The following is a 19,820-nucleotide window of genomic DNA, read 5'->3' on the forward strand; positions in this document are numbered from 1 at the left end:
TAGTGTTGTGTGAGCAGAATTTGAACATGATTTTCAAAGTCGTCATAAGAAATTTTTGGTTTCCTTTAATCAGAGGTGAAGGCAGTCAGCTTGGCTCTCAGCTACTGTTCAATCCATTGTAAGGACAAAGACCTATTACTGCATATGGGGTGTCAGTTATAACTGTAATATTCCAATGTTTGTCTAGAATCATGTATTTCTTTACAATCTTTTGTAAATGAGGCCATAAAAAGGGAGTTGCCATGTCATTAAATGTATATAAACTCTATACAAACATTTTATGTGATCCTCAATATAAGTGATTTTTTTTTTCAAAATTGTTTCCATATGGCCTTTTACAAATTAGTCTTGTACTAACAGTTTTTTTAGAAGTATGTATTTACTGAATACTTGACTTCTGATTCTTTCTATATACTTCATGGGTACTAAAATACTTAAGATTTTATGTGTAATAGTTAAATAAAAATATACAATTTCCTTTTCTACAAAACACACTTGAATTCTGTGTTACGTGATACTGTCATAATTTCTATACTTCTGTTCTGAACCAGGAATATCCTGCCACATCCAGGAATTATTCCTGGTTTCCCTCTATATTCACTGGGAACTGAGACCTCTCTATCTGAGAGAGGAGACACCCCCAGTGTGACAAATACGCCGAGCAGAGCACCTGAACAAGGGAGCAGCCTTTGATAGAGTCAATTCTACCCAGCTGAACAAACCCAGGGTCACCAGAAAGGTCTTCTGACCATACTCAGCCACTACTGTTTTCTTTCCAATTGTTTTTATCAGCCATAAATATTTTTGAGCTCAAATCACTACATTTGTTCCAAATTTGGAAACAACCTCTCATTCACTCACCCCATATATCCATTTTTTGTTCCAGAAGACAGTTGCAGGAGTAGCGAAGTGATGCAAAGTTACCTTCCACGATGACTCTTCTACCTGGAGAAAATTCCGACTATGACTATAGTGCCCTGAGCTGTGCTTCAGATACTTCCTTCAACCACACATTCTTTCCAGAAACAGAAACCCTTAAAGGAGTCTTTTACCAAAGAGCCAAGCTAATTCACCCTCAAGAGGATCTCCTGAAAGGCTTTCACCCTGATGATCGGAAGCATCATATTATTATAAACGTAGGGGGCATTAAGTATTTGCTCCCATGGACCACGCTTGATGAATTCCCATTGACACGTTTGGGACAACTAAAATTTTGTAATAATTTTGATGACATTCTAAACATCTGTGATGATTACGATGTGACATGTAATGAATTCTTTTTTGACCGGAACCCAGGGGCATTCAGGACAATCCTGACCTTTTTGCGGGTTGGAAAACTTCGGCTCTTGCGTGAGATGTGTGCACTGTCTTTCCAAGAGGAGCTGCTCTATTGGGGAATTGAGGAAGACAACTTGGACTGGTGTTGTAAAAGGAGATATCTGCAAAAAATGGAGGAGTTTACAGAAATAAATGAACGGGAGGATGACCTCATAGAAAACGAAACAACAGGTGAAACAGTAGAGGAGACAAAAATTGGCTTGTGCATGAAAAAGTTGCAAGACATGGTGGAAAGGCCCCAGTCTGGCCTCCCTGGAAAGGTGTTTGCTTGTTTGTCTGTTTTATTTGTAACTATTACAGCAGTGAACTTATCCATCAGCACCATGCCTGACCTGAGGGAGGAGGAGGAAAAGGTAAGTTAGCTTTTTGGGATGGAAAATGGTATGTGCTGGGAAGAGCAGAACAAGTGCAACATGTGATGGTATTGACTTCAATGGGGATTTTGCAGCTGTCTTTAGAGGGGGAAGAATAACACAAAGAATATTTGAAATCTTACATGACTGTGTTCGATTACTTGTAAGAGAATTAATCTCATCAGGTTTTATGTCCAAAGAAAATTTTGTTACTGTGCACTCTTCTGTACAACTGTATATTACCTTGTTAAGCTTTCTATTTGCCATTTAGAAAGCCTGAAATTACTGAGCAATATCTTCTGTGGAATAAGTAGTTCCTTTCTAAGTTTTGCATTTAACTTGTTCCAGTTTGTCAATGTGTTTCCCCATAGCAACAGCTTCAATTCCTTTAATATTTTGGGTTTTTAAAAAAACGACACAGAAACCTCTCTTCCTGTCACCGTACCAACTAAAATAGTTATTATCCAGTGCCGATTACAAACTCCTCCTCTTTCCTGCAGGGTGAGTGTTCCCAGATGTGCTACAATATTTTCATTGTGGAGTCTGTCTGTGTGGCATGGTTTTCCCTGGAGTTCCTGCTAAGATTCATCCAGGCAAAGAGCAAGTTTGCATTTTTGCGGCGACCATTAACCCTGATAGACATAATAGCCATTCTGCCATATTACATCACTTTGGTAGTAGACACCACTTCAGTGGGCTATAAAAAGCCCAGCTCTGGGAGCATCTACCTGGACAAAGTAGGTCTGGTCCTCCGTATTCTCCGTGCCTTGAGGATTCTGTACGTCATGCGGCTGGCCAGGCACTCCCTGGGGCTGCAGACGCTGGGGCTGACCGCTCGCAGGTGCACCCGGGAGTTTGGTCTCTTGCTGCTCTTCCTCTGCGTGGCCATCGCACTGTTTGCACCGCTCCTGTACGTCATTGAGAACGAGATGGCAGACTCACAGGAGTTTACCAGCATCCCCGCATGCTACTGGTGGGCTGTCATCACCATGACCACAGTAGGCTACGGAGATATGGTTCCCAGAAGCATTCCGGGTCAAGTGGTGGCACTAAGCAGCATACTGAGTGGCATCCTCCTCATGGCATTTCCAGTCACCTCCATCTTCCACACGTTTTCACGCTCCTACATTGAGCTAAAGCAAGAACAGGAAAGAGTAATGTACAGGAGAGCACAGTTCTTATTAAAAACAAAGTCTCAGATAAGCAATGCGTCACAAGGGAGTGATATTTTATTCCCCAGTATCTCTTCTGAGACTAGGGACAATGAATGAAATTTAAGTTACCATTTCTCCTGATGTCAAATAATGTTTTGTTGTATCAGTTTCCACCTTTTAATTTGCTTTGGAAGCATTTTACATAGGTAACTCTCATATTAAAACAAAGAAAATGAGCTATTAACTGGGAACTGATGTGGTTTAAGAAGTCTATTATTATCCTGTTTCTTCCCCCCCATCCCCTCCCAGCCCTCCAGTATAACGTATAGGACTGATCTTTCACTGAGATCATACAGTGGGATTTTAGGAATTCAAAGTTCTCTGACAACAAAAAAAAAGAAAAACATATAATTATGTACTTGACAGGCTGTTTTGCCATTTGTAATACACATTTTTCCAACCAAATCACAATGTATATAGTCATTAAACAGGCTGCCATTTTTTCTTGTTCTTCTTGTATATAAATAATGTAAATACAACAAAATTAATGGCTAAATTCTCTCCCAGTAAAACGCCTTAGAGCATAATGGAAATAACTGCAGATGTTTGTCCCACTGTACTCTTAAAAAAACATTAAGTAAGATTTGTCATTCACAACAGCATCTGTACATTTCTTTGCAAGTCACCCCTCCTAAACCAGAAAAGAAAAGAAGAATCGAGCTGCTCGTATCATAAACTTGCTAAAGATGTAAATGCTTATAGCTCACCAGCTTAAAAATTTAACTGAAGTTACAGTGTTGGTCCGTTGTCATTGAATGCAGTATTCCCAGGAACAAAGTCTTTGAGTTTTGTAGCATTTAATATTATTATCAAGAGGTGACTAGCTGCAAATCAAATGAAATATGCATGATGAGATGCCAGTCATTCCCTACCATCTGTTCCATGTTTTTAATTTACCTCAGATATGAAACAGAATTAAAGGAGGCCTGTTTCCAGGGGACACCCTACCATTACTTGGCAAATTGACGCTGCACCTCTACCCATTCACATTCAGCATTTGGTTCTTTAAAAGAAGCAGAAAATATATGGTCGTGGGAAGTTGCCAATGATGAAAAAAAATAAAATATCATTTGAGTCATAGAGTGGGGGGCGGGGGGGGGGGATACTGACAGCTTTATACTTTACTGTCCTCAATCATGAGAGACTTAAGATTTAATTGACTATACCTTTGCCATCATTACACACATCATAGTAATGGAGAAAATTTTAAATAGCAAATGAAAAAGCAATTAAGGTCCCAAAACACAACCATGTATTCTTCATCCACACATTTGTCTTGGTCCAGGTTCTCCAACTGAAGTCAGGGGGAGCACATGGGGCAGTGACACACTTGGGCTTGGCACAGGATTCTATGGAGATTAATGTCAGACCTCCCATTTATTTTAGAGGGAATCAGACTGGCTTGCACAACAGCTCAGAAGAAAAACTCCAGAACTTTAAAAAAACCCAGTAAAATTCACTTGTTTGATTTAATGTGTGCTTAGAGGTGAAGAAAAGCTAATCCTAAGAGCTGCAACTTTTTTCCCCCTCTTCTTTAGTAAATTAACTTATTAGCAATTAAGAGCTAGGGACATTTAGAAGTTCCCATTACCTTCACCAATGCTTCTCTATCTTAATTTTCAGAAATACTATTGCTTATTGGCATTTCTGGAGCAGGTTGCTAGAAATGCCAGAATGCATTATGGTTTTGTGATTTAAATTAAGGCCAAGGACACAAACCTTGTCCTTTCAAAACAGGTAGAATTTGTTCGCCAGCCTATGCTGTTTGGCCAAGCCGACACTACAATATTTTTCTTTTCAAATGTCTTTGAAATACAACTTAAAGGTGTTCTGATATTCTTGTTCTTGAAGAAAAATTCCAAAACTTTTTAAAATGCACTTTACAAATAATTAGGGCTCTAGCATTCTTCAGCCTGCTGTAGGTAAATATGCCTATGCAGCATTACTGCAGAGCACTAAATATCCAGTCTAAACTCTTGGCAATTATTTATGTGCAGAGCTACGAATGTAACCAGCTTTTCACTCTTGTTGTTCAGCTTTAATTAGAGTTGGACAAAAACCAGGAACAGTGTGACAAGAAAGGGACACATTTTCCATCCAAAATACTCTTAATTTCAAAACTGTTTGATCATCTGTAGCATTGGCTTCAACACAAGTGCTATACATCCTTCTACCTTTGTGTCAGCATTCATTATAAAAAGAACTGGTAATTAGATTAGTCCTGTGAGCAACAGTTGCTTATCTAAGAATGTGTTTGACAGTCTGAGCCATAAATAAGAAGCTGTAAGTGAATATAAGGAGAAGTCAAGACTTACTAAATAAAACCTAAGTTTATTTCCATATTATGCCAGCTAATAAATGCTGAAGGTCCATCCATTTTCTCAATGGCTTTACATTAAGTTATTGCTCATTTATTTCATGTATCACTTTATTTTTTTATCCCCAAATTATAGCTTGATTTTTAAGTCCTTGTCCATTAAAAAAAAAAAAAAAATCATCCTGAAGTTGGGTGTTGGTTGAGCAAACCTGTGAAAGCATCTTGCCTGTTGCAAGTTCTGCCCAAGCCAGGAACAAATAAACCATCCAGGATGTACCCCTATGTAATTCTGTACTTGGCAACACATTACTTGTAAGCATATCAACATGTTCTAGCACTGTGCCCTCGTGGCCAGGAAGGCCAACGGCATCCTGGGGTGCATTAGAAGGGGTGTGGTTAGTAGGTCGAGAGAGGTTCTCCTCCCCCTCTACTCTGCCCTGGTGAGGCCGCATCTGGAATATTGTGTCCAGTTCTGGGCCCCACAGTTCAGGAAGGACAGGGAACTCCTTGAGAGAGTCCAGCGCAGAGCCACCAAGATGATGAAGGGAGTGGAGCATCTCCCTTATGAGGAAAGGCTGAGGGAGCTGGGGCTCTTTAGCTTGGAGAAGAGGAGGCTGAGGGGAGACCTCATTAATGTTTATAAATATGTAAAGGGTGAATGTCATGAGGATGGAGCCAGGCTCTTCTCAGTGATGCCCAACGATAGGACAAGGAGCAATGGGTGTGAGCTGGAACACAGGAGGTTCCGCTTAAACTTGAGAAGAAACTACTTTACAGTGAGGGTGCCAGAGCCCTGGAACAGGCTGCCCAGGGAGGGTGTGGAGTCTCCTTCTCTGGAGACATTCAAGACCCGCCTGGACGCCTTCCTGTGTAAAATTGTTTAGGTTCCTGCTCCGGCAGGGGAATTGGACTAGATGATCTTTCGAGGTCCCTTCCAATCCCCAACATTCTGTGATTCTGTGATTCTGTGATTCTACTACTCAAGACTGTAACAAACTTGCTTGTGTTTCACAGGAGGTAATACATACTGTAGTCCTTATGTCCATATATCCAGCTATACATCTTAAGAGCACAACATTAGAATGAAACCCACATGCTGTGTTCCAGCTTTTACTGTGAAGGCTGAAGGTTTAAGATGATTATGCCTCTTTACAGTATATTATCTGAATTTTTAGTCATGAAAATTATGGATTCAAAAGCTCTTTCGAGTGACACAGCTGACAGCTACCAAGTCAGCTGTCACTCCTTTTTTGCACTTTAACAGCATGTACCGTCAACAAGAAAGTTCCAATAAAAACACTTTATGCTTTTATGAAGTCAAAAGAATTGTTTGAATTGCCACTGATAAAGTGGTGCATGTCTCCAGTAGAGATAGAATTGCATTGCTATTTATATTATCTCCTGTATACTGCAGTCATATATACACTATGAATTCAAACAGCAGTAGCTGTATTAATTTTGATTAATAAAATGTTAGGCTCTCCTTTCATTTTCACGTGCTTCTTATGGTATAGAAAGACTGTCACACATGCTATAGGCACGCTTGAAAACCTGGGGCCCATATGATCAGTGAGCAGAAGCTGAGGGAGAATCTGGGCTATGAGCATCACTAGCTGAAGCAGACTGGCTATGAAAGAAAGCATTTATTAGGAAACAAAATTATCTTGGTATAGAAAAATCTAGGTACCGATTCAGCAGCTTGAATAGCAAAACCTCTTTCTTGCATGTTGTCCCAAGAGTCACCATCACAGGTATTGAACTGTTAATTGGGACGTAACTTTAAAATATTTTTAACCATTTATCCAAAGAATCTTAACAGATTCAGAAAAGAGCAGGAAGGATCTGTGGAGGCTGAGAAAGAGAAAAATCCCTGATAAAACCAGAATTTCCGGGTAAGGTGGTACATTAAATTACTCCAAATCTTTCCATCCTCCTTCCTCAAAACCAGTAACAAAATCAACAAAAATCACTTGGTGAGTGCAACACTGGTGAATGTACATCAAAGAGCATAATTTATAAGGTGAGTTGGAATAATTTGTATCACACTAACACTCATTACAGGTCAAGGTCTCAGGGAAATTTATCTTTAGGGAATATACAGGACTTGTCTCCATTTGTCCCTTCGTATTTTTTCCACTGTAATTCAGTACTCCAGATTTCCATAGTCAGAGGCTTTAGTAGTGTCATTGAATAGTCAGAGTCTTTAGCAATGCCCAATTAAACACTAAAAAAATCATGCAGAACTGAATCATGGATTTACACATCATCAGATGCATGTCTGGGAAGGAAAACTGGCATGCTCTATACATTCATGACTTGTGTGGGTGGAGTTTAACTGGGTATTCAGGCTGATGCAAAAGCAAAAATTTTTGCTGTAGAAGGTTCTCATTCCTACTGCTGTAGCTTTCCTCTGTAACTAAAACCAAGGTTTCATAGGAATCTCTGTGAACAAAAGCTTTCCACTCAAACAGTCCTTTAGGCTACAGACAGAAACTCAAGGTAAAAATTCATTTTAGGCACTTACCAAAGTGTCTGAAGTGGTGGCCTCATAGTCAAAAGATCTGAATCACCACTGGGAGATACACAGTCTTCTCTATTTTTTATTTTTTAATAGAGAGAGTCTAGAATGAACTAGATCCCTAATTCAGGTGTCACATTGAAAGGTCAACATTAGGACAGATGAATTGGAGTCTTATTCTTCAATTGCACAGAACCACCAATATTTACCAGCACTAACTCCACATTATTTGCCCTTTCTACATCTCAGTCACTCTATATGGGGACCAAGGAATATGAAGCAGCACAAAGAATCCAGGTCCAGAGAGGTCAGCTTGTTCTTAGTCAGGGTCAGTTTGAAACAGTAAGATAGTGGCAAATATAACAGTTCTTGGAAGCTCATGTCTGACTGTAAAATAGTTCTGTTCATGAAATTACTGATTTTTTTTTTCCTTATATAAGAAAAAAGACTAGTAAGTTAAAACAAGAGGAAAGGATCAGATATTTCTCATAACAAAGCTACAAAATTTCACATCCCTCTCATGGGTTTGCAACAGGCTGAAAACTGGACTGGATACTCTTAATCCTACACAGATTTAATTGACTGTGTTTATCAGAAATAAATGAAGTGATAAATGTGACTTTGAAGACTGGGACATCAATCTCTGCTCACAAGTCAGTCAGTGACATTAACCCCTAACCTGACCAGTTGACTCTAGCCTGGGTGTTAGAGAGTTTCACCTTTTTCACATTAATCACTCACCATTTTAATTTCCATCAGTGTTTTTTACAATAGCACAATTTTTTACAATGGTCCAGTTTTTTCTGTGGTTATAGTTCTGTTGGCTTCCCTATGCAAGATTTCATAGTTCATTTAGTATCTCTTTATCCAAAAGATGATATCAAAAATAGAGAAAAAGAGGAAAAAAAAAAAGCCCCAAGTACAATGCCTCCTGAGATGGTGGAACTCTGGTGTCCCACAGGCACAAAGAGTGCAACCTACAGAAACCAGACAGGACAGAAAGCATGAAACTAGATTTAACAATAGTGGATTAACGTCACCCCTGTCAACAAAAACAAACTTCAAAAATTCTACTGCTAAAACAGAAAATGCTGAACACCAGATATACCCACTCACTCATTTACTACTTCCTCTGTGGCATTTTAACAATCCCATTTCAGCATTACTAATGATCTCAGTGTTCCTAGCATAGTAAAGATAAAAAAAAAAAGGTTTAGATTCAAAACTTCTACTTCACTGAATCAATTCATCTCTGTGCATGTTCTGTCTTGTCTTTTAACGTTAGAGTGTAAGTCCTTAGGACAGGATTCCTTGTTTGGTACCAGTCAGTCACTATGTAAAATCACATACCACAAATAAATAAAGATATATTCATGCACCACAAAAAAAGTCACAGAAAATTTTGCCTGGCTGTCAAACTGAAAATGTTCAGAGTTTGGCCTATTAACAATAAAACTAGACCTTCCTCCCTTTTTGTTCATTGTTTTTCTTTGTTATTTTCCAACATCTCATTTCTTCTGAAATACTCCCTAGAAATCACTAAAGATATTACAAATGCTATTAGCCCTGCCAAAAGCATGGTGAAGAAACTTGCAGGATCATAATATCAGGGGATGTTTCTGCCTCTCCAAAAGGGCTTTTACTTTCTCTTTGCCTGCGGGAACTAATCCAAAAGCAAATGTCACTTGAACAGAAATAAAGTTCTGCCATAACTGGAAACACAGCAGGCCAATTAGGGTAATTAGAGCATATTTGCTACACTTTATAAATATTAATTCATTATCCCTGTAGCCCTTGTGGTATGAGTTGAACAGCCTTGTGCAACACAGAAGTCAGCTAGGGCACATAAAAACATGTAATGCTGTCAAGCTAAGGTTTCACCTTCTCCTTTATCAGGGACCCTTTTTAATGACTGCAGGTTTGTAGCCATACTTATTTATGGTCATAATTTTATTCCTACATTCATTGTGCGTCTAGGAAAACACGGCTGTAAACTACAATAATTAGCCTGCTCAGATTACTGACCTGGAATGCAAGCGCTTCCCAGCCATCATTTGGAGATTAGAATTTTTAAAAACCAAGGCCATTTGTTTCCAAAACTAAACAGCTCATTTTACAGGTCTCAGTCATGCAAGTGGTTAATAAATACAATAAATTTTATCATTGTTAAAGATAACAAAATAATTTGAACCATGCTGATCACAGGAACAAAGTTGTTCACAGGACTAGCATAAGTTTCTGAAGTTAATTATATATAGAAGGTAAGTTTTCACACAGAATTGCTGAACAATAGATTGAAGTAATACCGCTCATTTTCATTAGTGCCACAAAGAAGCTGATTGATATAATTCATAACTTTTTTCATAACTTTTGTAGTGGTCAGAGTTCTCAGATCAACCAAGGAAAAGATGACTCAGTTTCACTTATAAATAAAAGCACATTTTGGGAAATCAAATAAATATTACTCTCAAGCAAACCAGATCCAACACTGGAATTACAGGTATTTTAATTTTGGAGAGGAATGTTTCTTGGGACAGCCCGAGTGAGGGAAGTTAAGACTGCAAAGCATCAGTAAGTGGGTGAAATTATCTTTTTAGTTAGGCAAAAGCAGAGAGCAAAAATTCAACATGGGCATCACAGGATGAAAACAAACATGATTTGATGGGAACAGGAAAGAGGCACCAGCAACAATAGCATAAGGTAAGGCTGGCATCCTCATCCCACCACACAGGCTTCTATAAGACCTGAAATTGTGTTAATAAAAGGTTCCTCTTGATGGGACTTGTGTAAACCTGTAAAGTCCTTCCTCTGCCACTGATAGCAGGAGCTCCGGTCTGCAGCTAAAGTACTTCAAGCACTTGCACTGGACCATGATGCATATTTAACATTTTTCATACTACTGATATGCAAAGCCAAAGGGAGAGTTTTCCCTGCAAAGCAAAATCTGTCGTTATTCGCTGTATTTGAATATGACTGTATTTCTAACTATGAAAGTTAAGGTACTCAACATGCATGACTAGCCACAGAGGATGCACTGGCCAGTGCTGCCAGGAGAGTCAAGAGTTACTGAGAAACACTATAAATCCAACCTGTGTGTCAGTGTTTGGGCAAAAAGAACAGAGTGTCATCAAGGCAGAGGAGAATGTGCTTGATCCAAGGATCTTACATTGCCATCTACGGGTCTCTCCCGGCAGTTCTCACCTGAGTCCCAGAGCCCTGCCCTAAAGCATCCATCTGCACCTGTCGTCTTTAAAAGGATGTATACATTTTTTTGAGAAATTGCTTTTAAAATATAGAGGCAAATATTAAATCCCTTGCACTGCTTGGCTTCTGTGTATGTGGCCTCTCATTTGCCAGAGCAGGCTGTTACATCTGCAAGGAAACCAGGATGAAGATATCGTTACCTTAGTTTGTGTGCAGCACACAGTGACACTACGTAAATACCGATTAAAAATATTTATGTAGCATTTCTTTGGCTGGGATACTGGTAAGTGACATTTTTCAAAAGGCTAATGAAGCTTTATCTGACTAAAATCAACAAGCTTTAAAGTTGCAAGGGAAAATGCAAACACCTCCATTGCTTGTACAAGAGCAGTCCGATAAATAACCAGTTATGATTTTATTTATAAAAGAAATAAGATCGATTTCAAAGGAAAAAAACCACCAAAACAGTTAGTTGTGTCTGTGCAATTGCTCAGTGTTCAAGTTTAGATGTGCCTTATCCAAACCCCTCATTCCCACTCTGCCAGCCCCAGTACTCCTGTTGTTGTGGGACCAGGAAATTTGTCTTGCCAAAAAATAATTAAGAATAGAAGATTCCCTGACCTAGTTCACCCTGCAGTCACACAAAGTCCAAGGCCAAGGTCACTGAGGTGCCAAGGGAAAGCCTATGTCAGCACTGATAAACAATTAGTAGTGAAACTTCACTCAGTGAGGCATCTACCATCACCCAGGTGACTGGGCTCTAGCAGTGCTTAGCAGAGTTTGCCCAGCCATCCCAGACACCTCTAGTAAGCTGGGATCAATCACCCGGCAAAGGAGAGAGACATTTCTCTCCCTAAGTACAGAGAGAACTGGAATCTAAACCTTTATATGTTTAAAGTGAGAAGGTAACCCCATACAGAGCAGCTTTTCTAACACAAAAGATGAAACTGCTGCTTTTTCATTGTTGGAGGATCAATCCATATTTCTCCAAATATGAAAAAAGTGAAGCCATCGCTGTGTTATGCTCAAAAGAACTGTCACTAAGCACTGATCTGCAGACAGGCACTGAATTTAACACAGTGGACAGGTCAAGCTCAATAGAAAGAGCAATCAAGTCTTTCTGTGTCAGTTAAGCAGCTGTGAATAACAGCAGGGACTGTTCAGAGCAACAGGCTGCATGGCAAGTGGAAGTTAAGCCTTGTGGATCCCAAATGTCTGCACTAGGGTGTAAATTTGTAGCTCGAGGTGCTGCTCCATTACGATACAGGGTCATCTAAACCCCAGCCTCCAGTGTCTTGCTGTCCCAGAGCCAGCCATGAACCCACACTCCACGTGAGAGACCAATCCACTGGTTTGGTGGGGTTACTTTTCTCCTTGAAGAGGCTCCCTGGGGGATAAATGAATGCCAACATCTCCTGAAGGAAGGGCCAGAAATGAGCATTTTCCAACAGGAGGAACAGTGATAGCACCAAATTAGAGTGACCTTGATTTTTTTTTTTTAAGAGCTTCAAACCCTTACATTGTGAAGTCAGAAATCTATTTCACAAAACAAGAACTTCCTTTCCCTATTCATAAGCAGGTGAATGCCCACTTGTACAAGAGACTTCATTTCCCAGTCAAATATATAAGGAGCCATTTTAAATTTGGAAATAACCTTTCTTTGCAAGCAGAGACTTGGTCTCCTAGCAACAGCATGAACACCTTGTGAACAAAACTACAGATTATTTGCACAGAAGGGCCTCGTACCACGGGCATGGAGAAGCCACAGGAACATCCAGGTGCTGGTTTCTTTCTTCTGTGAGCAATAGTGAAGGGTCAGGTCAGCAGAACTTACAGTCAACACGCCCATCAGTGCCGCAGCGACGGCAGGACTATAGCTGAACCCATGCTCATTGTGTGGATGCTTCTACCTAAGCAGTCCTTCCAGTTCTTGGTTCTGGCTACAGCTCTAGTCTGATTCTAGCTTTCCATAGATGCTATAATTTTAAGCAGCCCTGATGTAGAATAGGAATAGCTTATTTTCTGGCTGGAAAACTTGTACGGCAATAGGACTAGACTGAATTTATATCAATTTGCTTTTCTGATAAGATTTATATGAGATATCATTTGGGACGGAAGCTACTTTCTGTTCATAGCTACAATTCTTGTCATGAGCATGAAATATTAGAATTGCAAGTACATCACAATAAAAGTGAAGTAGCACCACCATCACATAGATATATTTCAGTTGACTTTGACCATCAGCTGAATCAATCATATGAAATATATTGTGAAGACAAGATTAAATTAACCCATTCAATGATGAAAGACAGAGAATAAGCAAACAGAAGCCATTTCCCTTTCCTGCTGTCAAGACCAGAACACACCAGTTGCTTTCCTGCTGCTACAGGGAGATGAAGAGGAGCATGCAGCTGTATGGCTCAAGCTTCTGACTGCATAATAAAGATTGTCATGTATTTGCACTGTAAGTGACCAAGCATTTCTCATCGCTTCAAGCACAGCAGATGCAACATCCCACTGCCTTGTCCAAGTCACATAACCCATGAATTTGAGTTCTTAGAGCTGTTCTACAACAACACGCTTATTAAATTGCTTCCTTGGGATCTGGTCACTAGAGTAAGATTTAAACACAACACACACAGAGACTGGGGAAAAAGTAACTTGCCCAGAAGGAGAACAGCCAAAGATTAGATTTATTTTTGGTCTTTTGCTTTATTAATTAAATCATTACTTTTTTGGACAACTCTGAGTTAACTGAGGAGAAAGCTCTGGGAAATCTTTACGTCTCCTTCCTAACCGTGGGCTCTAATGTACTACTTCTTTTCCTGCACTGTATTTATTTTCCCCATAAAGATTTTGAAGCTGCAGTGGAAGCTAAGCAGTGGTGCCAGTATATTTAACCAACAGTAACATAAACCACAGAAGGTTAATACCACAAACCAGTATGTGTGTGTGTTTTCCTGTGGTTTACATCAGTGTTTGCTAACTGTGCTCCAAATTATGCTACCCTAATACATGTTAATATTTTACACTTCTCCCTCCTAGACTTAACATAGGACGATAAGTATGACCACAGCTTGCCCACCAGAAACTCAAAAGGACTGGTACTACCTCTGTGGAACTCCAGTTAACCTCCACCCATAGTTACTGCTGCTTTTGATTGCTCTTTTCTTCTTCTCACAGCTACACTCTTTAGTGAAGTAACTGCTTTTTATTCAACTCTGCCATTTCAAAACTACTCAGTTATTTCTGACTGAAGCCCTGTAATCAAACAAAGCAGCACAGTGTGTATTTATCAAGCTTCTTGTAGCATTACAGGCTGACTCGGTTCCACCTTTCTCATCCAGCGTGGGTCCAAGCTCGGAAGTAACCTGCTCAGTGCACATAGTGACTGATCCTTCCTTCCAGCAGGGAGGGGCTCTGGGCAGGAAGAACTCAGACCAGCATAAGAAAAGATGATCTTGCTCTTTATCTCACTGCACCACTTTACAGCATCGGTGAGACTTCCCTTCCCATAACAATTAACTTACCTGAGCAACCACTGCAAACCTGCAGAGCTGAGAAACACTGCCCTGCCCTGCACATTCCCTGGCTGAACCCAGCTGGCAATTTTATCACAACACTGTAGTACTCACTGCTCCCCTCTCTGGGGATTTTTAATTCTGCTTCAAACATTGAGCTAGTAATTCAGTGACACCAGTAAAGTTCATGCTAACACTGCAATGACTCAACCTTTTCTAAAATACACAGTGATACCCAAGTCTTTCATCTCCAGTGATAAAATCATTTCATTTCAGGAACAATTCTCCTAATTAACCAGGACGTGATTTAAGCCATTTCATATGTAATACTGCAATAGCCTACTGCAGGGAATAACAAATACACCGTCTTTTCATTTCTACATTCTGAAAATCTGCAATGCTCCTCAGTAATACTAAGAATGTACTAGCAGTGGCTCTGCAGTGACTCTTCATAGATTTAAGATCTACATTTAATTTTGTGCCAGTGTTCCCAATAACCCTTTTCTGTACAATTATACATTTTGGCTGCAAAAATATTTCAAAATAGCATGTAAAAAACCCCCTTAGGTTAAGTCTCTGAAATAAACAATGCTTTGAAAACCCCAAAAACATAATTTCCATTTTATTTTTTTCTTGGAATATTGCATGTACTATTCAATTACCCTGCTCCATTTCATTCTATTTCCCTGGTCTTTTTTCAAAAGAACTGTACAACAATACATTTTCACAAGTGAACCTCAGCTCTTGCTAAGGTTGAATTGCATCTTACAACCTAGAGAATGATTTGGTTTATTAACTTGCAGTGCCACCTAGCAAGCATCCTTAAAATTTTTTTCCTGATGCAGTTTTACAATGGACAGCTTAGAGCTTTCATATTAACAAAAAGAGACAAACTTGTGCTTGTGGGATTTTTAAGCATCCAGTGAACACTTTTTTTTTTTTTAACAGTTAAATTTCTATGAGAAATTATGCTTACAAATAGGATAATAATAAAGATGCTCATACACCTAAAATTGTGGTATACAAACTTTGAGAACTAGTTTTGGACGTATCCCTTAGACATTTGTTCATAATTCGTTCCATTAATTGTTGGGGGATTTTTTTTAAATCATACACTTCAATAGCTGAATTTATTGGAGTTTTGAGATGAGAGATCCCTGCCACCAAAATAAGGAGGATTTTGGCTTGTCAAGGCACATTAGTACCCTGTATGCAGACACCTTTTAGACTTGCCTGAAAGCTAGACCAGCTTGATTTGCCTTGCCTTAAAATAATAACCATCTCACAAACCAAGCTGAGATATTTAACTCTGTGCCTGAACCGTGAGGCTGTCCCACAGACCTACATGTGGGAGACAGTACAATGCAGCAATTCAGAACAAATGCTGCAGCCACTTTTGCTATAACCCTAAACCTCTACCAGGAAGCTGCTTCCTGTTTAGTTCCTGTGCCAAATTCTAGTAAACCATTTAAAAGATAATATAACCAAACAAGGAAAAAGCAACTTCATGACATCAAAAGCAAAGGATGAAGGGAACACACTGTGCTGACTGACCTTATCCTTTCTGATAACACATCTTAGATCAACTCCACTACAACTCCTGAATAAAGCAGCTTCTCTTCATTCACAATGTCAACATGTACCTGTATTTAGACAGCAATGCAAAATGATAAAGTTTTACTGATTCTCTTAAGGATTTCTAAGTAGATTTCTGCTATTGTACTTCCTGGTGAACAGAAAAATCACTACATGTTTCATAGAGCTCAAGAAGTAAAGCAAGTCAAAACAAAAGGTAAGTTCCCAATAATAAGAACAGTTTGGGCTTTGTTATGATCCTATGACCTTTGATTCTTCAGCTTATCTCCAAAGAGTCCAGCACCGTGTGAGGACCATATTTACAGGAAGACTTGTGTATCACTTCAGCAAGCCAAGGGGAAAAAAATAAATTAAACTTAAAAAAAAAAAACCCAAACCAAAACAAAAAAACCCACAAAAGCACCAGCATATAAAGAATGAAATTTTGACAAGCACTATGGACACCATCTTTCTCCAAGATGCACAGCAAACGTTTCTGTATTTGCTGAGAATTGCTATCCTAAGTCAAGGAAGAGGTGGGGTTTTTTTCCAAAGAAACCTACATTTTACATACTCTCCTGAGATCAGAACTGAGCCACTAGTTCTTTCCAGAATAACTATCACTGCACTGTGCAGCCCAATTAGTTTTGCATAAAACTCCAGACTCCCCATACTTTTTCCGACTCCTCTTTAAGCAAAAATAACATGCATTTCAGATGCTGTACTACTAGAGCTTTGGACCTTAGTCCTTGCAGATTGGCAAGAATGGTTTTTCTAAAAAGCCATTTTAACAGAAAAGATCCTTCAGAGTTTGTCTCTCATTAGTCTGACTTGGTGCATTTACCTTTTTTTTTTTTTTTTTTTGCCAGTTTTGATATTGTTCTAAGTTTTTGGTTCATTTTCATTCATCCTTATCACTGTTTTTCCACAGAGTTCTCCAGAACCTTGAAGCCTTCCGTTGTTTTCTATACAGCACAAAGACTCGCGGTCTGGTTTCCTGCTTGAAAATATAGTCCAAGAAATGCAGTTACAAATTTGCTACAAAAAAACCTTCACCACATAACACAGACCTTAACGTCATTTCCTTTTTCATTTCACAGAGTTTGTGTACTTGTGCTGCTAAAATGTTGCAACAAGGGAAAAGACTTTCACATGATTTCTACCCACTGGAAGTAGCACTCAGATTTACAAAGTCTTTCCCCTCTCCCCAAGTCCATAGGTTCACCTCGCTTTGAATGACTGAAACGGAATCACTTTTCCAGGCCGGGTGGACAGGTGACACCATCCCCTGTTCAGCACTGGCAGGCTGCATATTCCAGAATTACTGCCACTGTTACCTTTTCTGGTTCAGTCTCTCCTTGACATTACAGTAGAGAAAGAAAAATAGAAACATAGCTCAGGCATTTCGAACAAGTCCTTCTTGTTTCTAATTCCCAAAAGCTGAAACCCAACAGAAGCCACGTGTTCTGACAGAATCAAGGCTCCACAATCTGTCTTAAAAAGTCTTGAGTGATGAATCCCTCAGTACACACCACAAAGTGCTAACGCTTAAAGTCATGGCCTTCAATGTTTTCCTTGTCCTCTACATTGCAGGAGATAGGACTGTGCATTTATAAATTCACAGAACTGTTTCCTCCTCAAGAGACTAAGATTATTATCGCTGGAACCCATGCTGTGTCATAATAAAGTAGGCGGTGTGGATTTCTCAGATTTATTTTACTAAAATATGTCTTTTTGACTATTAATTATAATTATACTAATTTTTTTTTGCCCTTGTATAATGCGAAGATTAGTCATGACAGGTGATTTTTCCTTTTCCTTCTCAGAAAGTAAAGGAAATCCATACCTTAATTAATATAATAAAAAGATAATTACTATGCTTAAGTGATGAGGACTCAGGCAGCTCTCTATTGAGAAGCTATTTATTTCTCTTTCCATTCAGTCAATGAGAACTTTTAGATACACGTAGCTCTTCATGCCAGTTAACAAAGTAATGCAGTACAACTGGGGATACACAACTACCACAATAAGGAGAAAACCTATGAAATAGTCTTTGTACTTGCAGAATGGAGGCCACAAATCTATTTTTATCTCTCTCATCTCTGCTTCATCTCTCAATCTCTGAAATCTTCCAAGCCCTCACAAAAGCCTCTTCTGTATGTTTTACAAACTTTCTGTGCTCAAACTTACATGTTATTAACATTTAAACTCTATTTCTCTATACAAGTTGGGGAACACCCTTTTTTTGCCAGTCAATAAGTGCAGATGGATGGCCCTGGAAGTTCTCAACAGAACAACCTCGCTGCAGGCGCTGTGACTTGCAGTGAGCACTTCTCTTTCACAATACACAATGCTTCTAGAGAGAACTAAAAGATGTTGACCAAAAGAGTCTTGTCAGCATTGTCTTGGCAATTCCCTATGAAAGGCTTAACAGTGCTACTGACCAGCTAGAGATTAGCAGTTATTTATTGTTTTTAATCACTACATGCATTGTTTCAATTTGTTAGCCAGTTAGGAGGAGGAGTAAAAACTTTCAACACTTGGCTCCTGTGCTTTGTCAATCTCCTGGCTATAATTACTAATTAGAAGTCATTCTCACTTATCACATACACAATTAAGCAGTTATTCCAAGCTTTCACCATTAAACAATAACCAAGAAACGCATTTCTTTCAATTTCCATGGATAGTTTCACATTTTTATAAAAATAGACATCTACAAACATACATAATTTAAAAAAGCAACATGGTATTTCTACCTCCTGTTTTATCCACGATATACTCATTACACAGCAAAGATGAAACTCTATGGGATTCACTATGAAAATCTGTAAATTTTTCACCATTTCACTTTCTAATACTGGGGAAATGTTGGGTCAATTTTACTGGCCCAAGCCATGAGCCCCCCTTTAATATCCTTAGCTAATACAGAACCAAATTCTTTGACAGGTAACTCCTGCAGAATTCTTACAGCCTTCTGGGAATCGTTTCCTAATTTGCAAACGACATATACAGGAAAAGATGCTTGGCCGTTAGTTCTCTGCTTTTCTTCACAAATTCTTTTTTCTAAATATTCCAGACATTCTTCATCTTTTTCTTCTAATTTACTCAAAGGAATGTGGACAGCGTGGTCCAGGCGACAGATATCCACTTCTACCTGCGGGCGAACATCTAACAATACATGAGGAACTTGCTCATCCAACAGTTTTTTGTACTGTTCTACAGATATCCTGTCTTTACTGGACAGGAGATGTAAAGTCCTACACTTGTCTGTTGCAGAAGAACCACAAAACGCCTCATAATCCTGAAGGCAGTTGACAGACGGTTTGTCACCGCAAACGGCACAGTCTGGTTTCTTTGGTCTCAACTTGATGTTGCGAAATCTCCCTTCATGGGCATCAAACATCATCATGAACTGATTGAAGGAGGAACCCATTCCCGAGGCAATTTTCAGCACTTCCAAGGCCTGGATGCACCCCATGATGCCCGGCACGACACCCAGCACTCCCCCATCCGCACAGTTAGTCACCGTCTCTGGTGGAGGGGGCTTGGGGAAGAGACACCTGTAGCAGGGCCCTCCCTGGTAGTTGTACACCACCAGCTGCCCCGCCAGCCGGAGGGCACTGCCGGACACCAGGGGCTTCCCAGCCAGAACACAGGCGTCGTTCACCAAGTACCTGGTGGGGACGTTGTCGGAGCAGTCGGCGACGATGTCGTACTGCCGCACCAGCTGCAGGGCGGTGCCGGGGCTCAGGGCACCGCAGTAGGGCACGTACTGCACCG

The 19,820-nt window shown here is 39.7% G+C and overlaps 2 protein-coding genes across 2 annotated transcripts; one reads left to right on the plus strand and one right to left on the minus strand.

Annotated features, from left to right (window-relative positions):
* Positions 1-704: 704 nt before the first annotated feature.
* On the plus strand, positions 705-2,962 carry KCNG1 (potassium voltage-gated channel modifier subfamily G member 1). The gene is made up of 3 exons (XM_010174032.2): positions 705-739; positions 887-1,691; positions 2,192-2,962. The coding sequence occupies exons 2-3, from the start codon at positions 933-935 to the stop codon at positions 2,960-2,962; spliced, it is 1,530 nt and encodes a 509-aa protein (XP_010172334.1). The 5' UTR covers positions 705-739; positions 887-932.
* Positions 2,963-18,891: 15,929 nt separating this feature from the next.
* MOCS3 (molybdenum cofactor synthesis 3) lies at positions 18,892-19,815 on the minus strand (the record flags this gene model as incomplete). The annotated part of the gene is made up of 1 exon (XM_010174033.1): positions 18,892-19,815. A coding segment is annotated over one exon (924 nt), but the record flags the coding sequence as incomplete, so codon positions are not given.
* Positions 19,816-19,820: the final 5 nt, after the last annotated feature.

This window comes from Antrostomus carolinensis, unplaced genomic scaffold (genome assembly GCF_000700745.2).
Source record: "Antrostomus carolinensis isolate BGI_N321 unplaced genomic scaffold, ASM70074v2 scaffold19208, whole genome shotgun sequence".
Lineage (NCBI taxonomy): Eukaryota > Metazoa > Chordata > Aves > Caprimulgiformes > Caprimulgidae > Antrostomus > Antrostomus carolinensis.